This window comes from Narcine bancroftii, chromosome 12 (assembly GCF_036971445.1).
Source record: "Narcine bancroftii isolate sNarBan1 chromosome 12, sNarBan1.hap1, whole genome shotgun sequence".
In the NCBI taxonomy this organism is placed as follows: Eukaryota; Metazoa; Chordata; class Chondrichthyes; order Torpediniformes; family Narcinidae; genus Narcine; species Narcine bancroftii.
Genome location: NC_091480.1, coordinates 61,753,405 through 61,763,878, shown reverse-complemented (window position 1 = coordinate 61,763,878; position 10,474 = coordinate 61,753,405). Strand labels below are relative to the sequence as shown.

The window sequence follows — 10,474 nt, the reverse complement described above, 5'->3', positions numbered from 1 at the left end:
CATTTTGTGAGCTAGTCAAACCACGCATAGAGCAGGTAAAACACTGTAAACAGAGAGATTGGAGCAAAGGTGACATCAATTCACTTGTGTGAGGTTCATTCAGGAGTCTGATCACAGCAGGAAGAAATCTGTCCCTAAATCTGGTGGGGCGTGATCTCACACTCCAGAATCTTCTCCGCGACAGGATGGGGGTGAAGAGTGTGGCTGGGGTGGGATGGGTCCATTAATGTGTTGGCTGATTTCCTGAGGCAATGGGAGCTGTAGACAGGGTCAATAGAGGGGAAGGGGTGTGATGAGGTGTAGACGGGGTCAATGGAGGGGAGGGATGTGATGAGGTGTAGATGGGGTCGATGGAGGGGAGGGGATGTGATGAGGTGCAGACGGGGGTCGATGGAGGGGAGGGAGTGTGATGAGGTGTAGACGGGGTTGATGGAGGGGAGGGGGTGTGATTGTCTGAGCTACTTTCACAACTTTGTGCAGTTCCCTGTGTGGAGCAGTTCCTGTCGGACAAAGCGATGCACCCTGACAGGATACTTTCAATGGGGCACCTGTTGGAGTTGATGGGGGACACTGGGAATGTGCCGAATTTCCTCCGGCTTCTGAGCAAGTTGTGGTGCAGGTCACTTTCTGTGTCGTTGCATTGATGTAGGTGGACCAGGTCAAGTTACTGGAGAGGTTTAAATAGAATTCTCAAACATGGTGAGTCTGGCTACACCATTGTGACTACATTCAGCTCCATGGTGTGAGTCTCTCCATAGCCAAATCCCAAAACAGGAAATTCCCTCCTGAAGTCCTGCATGACCAGGAGGGAGAAAAATGAAAGCTTGCTTGACAATGTGGAAAATACCTTCTGGATGCGTAAATTTCAAGCTGGGAAGAGGGAAATAGATCTGGGGTGGGGGTGGGAATGGGAGAGGAAGAGCGGGTCGGGGGGGGAGAGGAAGAGCGGGACGGGGGGAGAGGAAGAGCGGGACGGGGGAGAGGAAGAGGGGGACGGGGGAGAGGAAGAGCGGGACGGGGGAGAGGAAGAGCGGGACGGGGAGAGGAAGAGCGGGACGGGGGGAGAGGAAGAGCGGGACGGGGGGAGAGGAAGAGCGGGACGGGGGAGAGGAAGAGCGGGACGGGGGGAGAGGAAGAGCGGGACGGGGGAGAGGAAAAGCGGGACGGGGGAGAGGAAGAGCGGGACGGGGGGAGAGAGGAAGAGCGGGACGGGGGGGAGAGGAATAGCGGGATGGGGGAGAGGAAGAGCGTGACGGGGGAGAGGAATAGCGGGACGGGGGAGAGGAAGAGCGGGACAGGGGGAGAGGAAGAGCGGGACGGGGAGAGGAAGAGCGGGACGGGGGAGAGAAAGAGCGGGACGGGGGAGAGGAAGAGCGGGACGGGGGAGAGGAAGAGCGGGACGGGGGAGAGGAAGAGCGGGACGGGGGAGAGGAAGAGCGGGACGGGGGAGAGGAAGAGCGGGACGGGGGGACAGGAAGAGCGGGACGGGGGACAGGAAGAGCGGGACGGGGGGACAGGAAGAGCGGGACGGGGGGACAGGAAGAGCGGGACGGGGTAGAGGAAGAACGAGACGGGCGGGAGAGGAAGAACGGGACGGGGAGAGAGGAAGAGCGGGACGGGGAGAGGAAGAGCGGGACGGGGAGAGGAAGAGCGGGATGGGGGAGAGGAAGAGCGGGACGGGGGAGAGGAAGAGCGGGACGGGGAGAGGAAGAGCGGGACGGGGGGACAGGAAGAGCGGGACGGGGGGACAGGAAGAGCGGGACGGGGGGGGGGACGACAGGAAGAGCGGGACGGGGGGGGGACGACAGGAAGAGCGGGACGGGGGGGGGGAGAGGAAGAGCGGGACGGGGGGGGGGAGAGGAAGAGCGGGACGGGGAGAGAGGAAGAGCGGGACGGGCGGGGAGAGGAAGAGCGGGACGGGGGAGAGGAAGAGCGGGACGGGGGGAGAGGAAGAGTGGGACGGGGGGAGAGGAAGAGCGGGACGGGGGGGAGAGGAAGAGCGGGATGGGGGGACAGGAAGAGCGGGACGGGGGGACAGGAAGAGCGAGACGGGGGGTGGGAGAGGAAGAGCGGGACGGGGGGAGAGGAAGAGCGGGTCGGGGGGTGGGAGAGGAAGAGCGGGACCGTCTGGACCGAGGGGGCGAAACAGCGGGACCGTCGGGACCGAGGCGGCGAAACAGTGGGAACTTTGTGACGGGAGGAAGTGGGGACTGAGAGTAAATTTCCCCCCACCCCAGACCAATGTGGGTCTGAACGAACATCCTTTGGCGACTATGCAAAGATGTTGGTAATGAAGTCCATGAACCTTTTGGCATACTGTTCGGGGTTCACCGTTGAGATCTCTGCACCGGCCTGCCAGGAAAAAAAGAGGGACTTAGTGTTATAGGGATGAGGTTATAACCCTTCTCAAGCTGTGTCCGATTGCCCGTCCAGACCATCTGACAACCTCACTAACTGCTACTGGGCACTTATCCACGGCTCTCACCTGCAGCATCAGCTGTGGATTGTGCTCATCTCCACCCACCTGCCTTTTCCCTATATCCCTTAATTCCCCTATGTAAAAATCTATCCAACCTGGTCTTAAATATATTTACTGAGGTCACCTCCGCTGCTTCAGTGGGTAGTGAGTTCCACAGATCCCCACCCTCTGGGAAAAGCAGTTCATAGAAACATAGAAGATAGGAGCAGGAGTAGGTCATTCGGCCCTTCAAGCCTGCTCTGCCATTCAATGAGATCATAGCTGATCTTAAAGTTCAGTACCCCGTCTCCGCCTTCTCTCCGTAACCCCTAATTCCCTTATACTGAAGAAATATATCTAATTCCCTCTTAAATATATTCAATGAACCTGCCTCTACTGCTCTCTGTAGCAATGAATTCCACAGATTCACTATCCTCTGGTTCCTCCTCATCTCCGTCCTAAATTTACTCCCCTGGATCTTGAGGCTATGTCCCCTCATTCTGGTCTCCCCCACCAATGGGAACAATTTACCTACCTCTATCTGATCTATGCCTTTCATAATTTTATACATTTCTACAAGATCCCCTCTCATCCTTCTAAATTCCAGCAAGTCCAGTCCCAGATGACACAATCTCTCCTCATAGGCCAACCCCCTCATCTCTGAAATCGACCTGGTGAACCTCCTCTGCACCGTCTCCAGAACCAGTCCATCCTTCCTCAAGTAAGGAGACCAGAACTGCACACAGTACTCCATATGCGGCCTCACCACTACCATGTACAGTTGCAGCATAACCTCCCTGCTCTGAAATCCCATCCCTCCAGCAATAACGGCCAATGTTCCATTTGCCTTCCTGATCGCCTGCTGCACCTGCAAACCAACCTTTTGTGATTCATGCACAAACCCTCCCAGGTCCTTCGGCATGGCAGCTGCTGCAATCACTTGCCATTTAAATAATCATCTCATCTTCTATTTTTCCTTCCAAAGTGGATACCTCACATCTACCAACATTGGACGCCACCTGCCAGACCCCTGCCCACTCACTTCACCCATCTATAGCTCTCTGTATCCATTGCACAATTTACTTTTCAACTCAATTCAGAGTCATCAACAAATGTAGATACATTACACTCTGTCCCATCTTCCAGCTCATTTATGTACAATGCCCTTCATAATGGTTGGGACAAAGACACTTTTTCCCTTTATTTGCCCTAGTGCTCCACAGTTTTAAATTTGTAATCAAACCATTCACATGTGATTAAAGTGCACATTCCAGATTTTATTCTCAGTCATTTGCATACATTTTGGTTTGACCATATAGAAATTACAGCACTTTTTATACATAGTTCCCCATTTCAGGGTACCTCAGTGTTTGGGACATTTGGGGTCACAGCTGTTTGTGGTTACTCGTTACTCAGGTTTGTTTAATTCCTTCGTTGGTGCAGGTAGAAGAGAACTAGACTTACGTCTAAGCTTTAGATCACCTTTGGAGTCTGTAATTGCCATTTTTCAACATGAGGACCAGAGTTGTGCCAATGAAAGTCAAAGAAGCCATGATGAGGGTGGAAAACAAGAATAAAACAATAAGAGACATCGTCCAAACCGTAGGATGACCCAAATCAACGTCTGGAACATCATTAAGAAGAAAGAGCATTCTGGTGAGCTCAGTCATCGCAAAGGGTCTGGTAGGCCAAGGAAGACAACATCTGACTCCGGCGGTCCGTGAAGTATGAGTACAGGGACCGCTGTGTTTTGGTCTTCACTGAAACGTGGCTCAGCGACAGAGTCCCAGACACCACCAATCAACTGGACGGCCTCACTTTATTTCAGACTGACAGAGATGCTGCTCTCTGTGGTAAAGCCTGTGGTGGTGGCCTGTATATTTACATCAACACAGAATGATGTAAGGATTCTGCACGAGTGTCGAGTCACTGCTTAACACTGGTGGAATTTTTGCCTGTCATTTGTTGATCATTTTATCTACTGCAGGAATTCACCACGGTGCTAACCCTAAGGTGGCGACCTGGGAACTGTAAGAGGCTATAAACGAAATGCAGACTGCACCCTCTGACAGAATGATTATTATTGCTGCGGATTTCAACCAGACAACCCTGATGTCAGGGCCACCCAAAATTCCATCAGTATGTGGACTTTGCTACGAGAGGCGCAAACATGTTGGACTAGGTGTATACAAACATTTCCAATACATATTGGGCAAAGCTCCACCCCTACCTCAGATACTCAGACCACATCCCAGCATACAGACCATACATCAGGCACTCCAGACCAGTTCGAAAGCAGGTTAAAACCTGGCCAGCAGAGGCCATTCATGCACTTCAAGACTGCTTTGAACAGGAGAGGAGTCACGTGATGGAGTTGTGGCCGGTCGGGGAACTCCAGCCCTCTCTGGAAAAGTTAAAAAAAAACAGAAAAAACAAAGGCACAAACACAAAAATTAAAATAAAGTGAAAATAAAGGTGTGGAGAAAATGGCAGCAAAGAAAGAAAAGCCAAAAGCAACGGGAAGAAGAGAAGAAGAAAAGACGTCGGAAGAAGAAGGTGAAGGCCTTACCTGTCCGAGGAGATCTGCCGGGGAGAGAGAAGCCCGCTCCCTCAGGTCAGTTGAAGCCCCGAGCTCAGGACTACAAAAATGGCTCGCGGAGCCAAACAAAAGTGTGCAACCGCGCATGCGCGATGCGCAAGACAAAAATAACACTGACGGGAGGGGGGACCAGCTGAGGAGTCGATCTCCACAGCTGAAATTGACAACCACAACAAAGCAGCAAGAGGAGAACATAGAAAATAACGAGAACAAGAAAGAGAGTAAAAAGAAATCAAAGAAACAACAGATGACCAACCCAGAGGAAGAAGACCAGCAGCAAGACACTTCTAATAAAAATAAGAAGACCAAAAATACCCAACAAAATAAAACAAACAACCCAACAAGAAAACCAGAAGAGACAGAGGTAAAGGACACAGACCCTGGAGTGGACTCAGAAGAAGAGGAGGAAGAACACAGAGAAATGGAAGATGAAGGGAAGGGCAAGTACATGGATATATATTTTTTTAAAGAATATATGGAATCAATAAAAGAATGGCAATCACAAGAATTCAGTGAAATAAAAAGAAGAGTAAAAAGTACAGAAGAAAAAATGAATAGATTAGAGATGATCATGTCAGATATAGGAAAAAGAGTGGGCAAGGTGGAAGAATGAGAAACAGCCATAGAAATGGAAGTAGAGGACTTAAAAAAGAAATTAGAAGAATCTAATAGAAAAGTTAAAGAGACACAAGAGCTGTTAGCTCAGAAGATAGATATAATGGAAAATTATAATAGAAGAAATAATATAAAGATAGTGGGCCTTAAGGAAGATGAAGGCGGCAAGAATATGAGAGAATTTATAAAAGATTGGATCCCCAGGGTCTTAGGAAGACCAGAATTACAGGAAGAAATGGAAATAGAAAGGGCACATAGAACATTGGCCCCGAAACCACAGCCACAACAAAAGCCAAGATCCATTTTAGTAAAATTCTTAAGATATACAACAAGAGAAAATATATTGCAGAAAGCAATGAAGAAAATAAGAGAAGACAAAAAGCCACTGGAATACAAAGGTCAAAAATTTTTTTTCTATCCAGACATAAGTTTTGAACTCCTGAAGAAGAGAAAGGAGTTTAATACAGCAAAAACGATCCTATGGACAACAGGATATAAAATTATGTTAAAGTACCCAGCGGTACTTAAAATAGTTATTCCAGGGCAGCAAAACAGACTATTCTCGGATCTGGAGGAAGCACGAAAATTTGCAGAACAACTACAAAACAGACAGAGAGATGAAGACATGTAACGAGAACAAAAATGACCACAAACTATATGTATGTGTGTGTATATATATATATATATATATATATATTTATATATATATATATATGTATGTGTATGTATATTTAAAAAAAATAGAGTATAGGTAAGAACTAAGAAGGGAAAGTAAAAAAAGAAAGGAAGTAAGGAGGGAATTAAGAGAGTGACCTTTGTTATATATGAAGATTAAAATCTTTTCTGGGGGGGGGGATGGGTGGGGAAGAATTACGGTCACTGCGAAATCAGTTGACGCTTGCGAGTAATTTCGCAAATCCAAATGGAGAGGGGAGATGTGGTTGCCCGACAAGGGACAAAGGGCAACTCAGGAAGGGGAGGGGATAGTGGGGTTAAATGAATTTTAGATAGGAGAATAATGAACATTTTCCCAAGGATACAATACCTATTTCAGACATTACCAATACGCTTAACAGAGAAATTCTTCAAGGATTTAAAGAAAATAATAAGGAAATTTTTATGGAAAGGGGGGGAAACCGAGGATAGCACTAGATAAATTAACAGAATGGTATAAACAAGGAGGCTTACAACTGCCAAACTTTAAAAATTATTATAGAGCCGCACAATTAAGATACCTATCAGATTTTTATCAAACAAGGGAAAACCAGATTGGACTAGATGAGAACTAGATAAAATAGGGGAGAGGATACCTGAACATATATTATATAAATGGGATGAAAAATTGGTACAACGTAGGAATTCTCCGGTATTGCATCATCTGCTCAACATTTGGAAGAAGATTCATGTAGAAAGGAATAAAACAAATTACCAACTAACAAAACTAATACTGACGCAAAAAATCAGCTAATCCCTTTTACAATAGATAACCTTTCCTTTAGAGAATGGGAGAAAAAAGGGATCAAAAGAATAGAAAATTGTTTTTCGGGAAATAAACTATTATCCTTTGAACAATTGAAGGATAAATATAACTTACGATACAATGTTGGCATACTACCAACTGAAATCCTACTTGAAGGACAAATTGGGAAACAGTCTGAAGTTACCAGAAGGAAGTAATTTTGAATATGTGATTACAGACACAATGATAATCAAAAAATTTATAACAAACATGTATATTAAACTACAAGAAAAGGAGAACGAGGAAACAAATGGTAAAACCAAACACAAATGGGAACAAGATCTAAGCATAAAGATAAAGAATGAAACATGGGAGAAGCTATGCTCCGGAACCATGAGAAATACAATAAACACGAGGTTACGTATGATACAATATAACTGGATACACAGGCTATACATTACACCTCAAAAGTTAAATAAATGGGACCCAACAGTATCAGACAGATGTTTTCGCTGTAAAAAGGAAACGGGAACAACAGTTCATGCAATTTGGACATGTGAGAAAGTGAAAAAATTTTGGGAAGATCTAAACCAGATACTAAATAAAATCACAAAAAGCAATATACCAAAAAACCCAGAGATCTTCCTCCTAAGTAATATAAAAAACAAAGAATTTGGACTCGATTTGGATGGAGCACAAAAAAGATTTGTTATGATAGCCCAAGCTGTAGCAAAAAAATGTATTATGTCAACCTGGAAATTAGAAGATAACTTGAGAATACAACAATGGTATATAGAAATGAATAAATGTATTCCATTAAAAAAAATAACATATAATTTAAGAAATAACATTACAATATTTGAACAAATATGGGAGCCATACATGAAACACAATAGAGAAAACCTACCGTGGACTTCCACCACCTAAAATGACAGAAGGAGAAGATAATGAAAAGAACTGACTCAGTGGAATTTCTTGTTTATTTTTATTGAGTGACAACATTGTTTAACGGGTTTAATGCATCTTATATTCTGAACTTTAAATAAATGGGAGGGGAGGTGAGGGAGGGAGGGGAGGAGGGAAGGGGGGGAGAAAACGACACTATATATTTAAGAAGGAAAATGTATGTATCTTGATCAATATGGTTTATAGTGTGAAAAATAAAAAATTTAAAAAAAGACTGCTTTGAACAGCACTGACTGGCACATGTTCAAGGGAGCAACAACTGTTGGCGACTGCACCAATCTGGACGTTTATACGGCATCAGTGTACTGATGATGTCACTGTGCCCAAGACCATCAATACTCATTCTAATCAGAAACCATGGATGACTGCAGAAGTGCGTGTATTATTCAGAAACCAAGAAGCTGCCTTCAGAGCAGACGACAAGACACAAGTGGAAGGGCATCCAAGGTATCACCCACAAGACTACACCATCTGTCTGTGCTGGCACATTTTGAGGTGAAAAATGACGTGACGGCGAAGAAGACCACCTCTCCTCCAAATGAGCAGATGCTGAGTCTTACAGTGGCCGAAGTGAAGAGTTAGGCAAGGTCAACCCATGGAGAGCTGCTGGACCGGATAACAATCCCCAGAGTGCTCATGGGATGTGCAGCTCAGCTAGCAGATGTTCTACTGACATCTTTAACAATCATTAGACCCCTCGCAGTTCACATACAGATCCAACCACTCTACAGATGTCACCGCCCTCCATCTAAAGATCCACGTAAAGATCTAAAGCATATCACCTCATCTGTGAAACATGATGGTGGGGCATGATGGTGGCCTGGGCATGTCTGGCTGCCACAGGTACTGGGGCACTTATCTTCATTGATGCTGTAACTGCTGATGGCCAGTAGCAAAATGAATTCTCAGGTGCATAGAAACATCTGCTCCTGTTTGAGCAAATCCCTCCAATCTCATTGGACAGCGCTTCATCCTACAGCAAGACAATGACCCCCAAACAAACTGCTCAAGCAACAAAGGAGTTTTTCAAAGCTAAAAACTGGAAAATTCTTGAATAGCCAAGTCAGTCACTGATCTAAATCCAATTGAGCACATCTTCCATATGCTGAAGAGGAAACGTAAGGGGAGAACCCCCTGAAACCAACAGGAGCTGAAGGTGTCTGCAGTAGAGGCCTGGCAGAGTATCACCAGAGAAGATGCTGGTGATGTGTATGAATCACAGACATCAGGCAGTCATTGGCTGCAAGGGATATGCAACAAAGTACTAAACAGGACTTTAACATACATACCATCGCTCTGTTTCAAATATTAAGGTGGCCTGAAGTGAGGGGATAATGTACAAAAAGTGCTGTAATTTCTACATGGTCCCAACCAGAATGTACACAAATAACATTGAATAAAATCTGGAATGTGCACTTTAATCATGTGAATTATTTGAGTAAAAATTTAAAACTGTGGTGCACAGGGGCAAATAAAGGGGGAAAAATACTTTGTCCCAAACTTTATGGAAGGCACTGTATATTTTTAACAGTTGCAGGCACAGCACCGACCCCTGCAACACCCCACTCACCACTGATTGTCAACCAGATAAACCCCTGTATCCTAACTCTCTGCATTCTATTGGTTAACCAATCCTCTCTCCATGCTAATATATCACCCCCCCCAACTCTATGCACCCTTATCTTCTGTATGGAATGGCATGGTTAGTGCAACGCTGTTAAAGTGCTGACAATTAGGACAGTGCTGACCGTAAGGAGTTCTTTCTCCCAGTGTCTGCGTGGGTTTCCTCCAACCCTTCAATAAGTACAGGGGATGTAGATCAATCGGGTGTAATTGGGCCGCTCAGGCTTGTAGGCTGAAAGGATCGGTTACCATGCTCTATGTCTAAATAAAATCTTTTATGCGGCACCTTAATAAAACGCCCTCTGGAAATCCAGGTAAACAATGTCCATCTGCTCCCCTCGACCCCAAAGAATCTCAGGGTTGGATGTGATGTCATGTATGTACTCTGTCAATAAATCTGAAATCTATCTACCATGCTTGTTATATCCTCAAAGAACTCCAGTAAATTTGTTAAACAGGCTTTTGCTGAATCCATGCTTTGTCTGCCTGATGGATCCATTTAGCTCCAGATGTCTTGCTATTTATACATTTTTTTTTTTTTTTTCTTTGGCTTGGCTTGGAGGGGGTAAAAAGTCCACGTCAGCTGCAGGCTCGTTTGTGGCTGACCAGTCCGATGCGGGACAGGCAGACACGATTGCAGCGGTTGCAAGGGAAAATTGGTTGGTTGGGGTTGGGTGTTGGGTTTTTCCTCCTTTGCCTTTTGTCAGTGAGGTGGGCTCTGCGGTCTTCTTCAAAGGAGGCTGCTGCCCGCCAA

General features: G+C 45.8%; 1 protein-coding gene across 3 annotated transcripts in view; it reads right to left on the bottom strand.

Moving 5' to 3' along the window:
- Positions 1–2,183: 2,183 nt before the first annotated feature.
- LOC138747270 (phosphatidylinositol 5-phosphate 4-kinase type-2 gamma-like) overlaps positions 2,184–10,474 on the bottom strand; it is a 25,604-nt gene continuing 17,313 nt past the window's right edge. For 2 of the 3 annotated variants that reach the window (XM_069906341.1, XM_069906342.1), the window contains exon 10: positions 2,184–2,352. In XM_069906341.1, coding sequence (XP_069762442.1) covers positions 2,272–2,352 — 81 coding nt within the window. In that variant the 3' untranslated portion in view covers positions 2,184–2,271. The remainder of the gene's footprint in view (positions 2,353–10,474) is intronic. The other variant, XR_011347399.1, reaches the window with a different exon arrangement.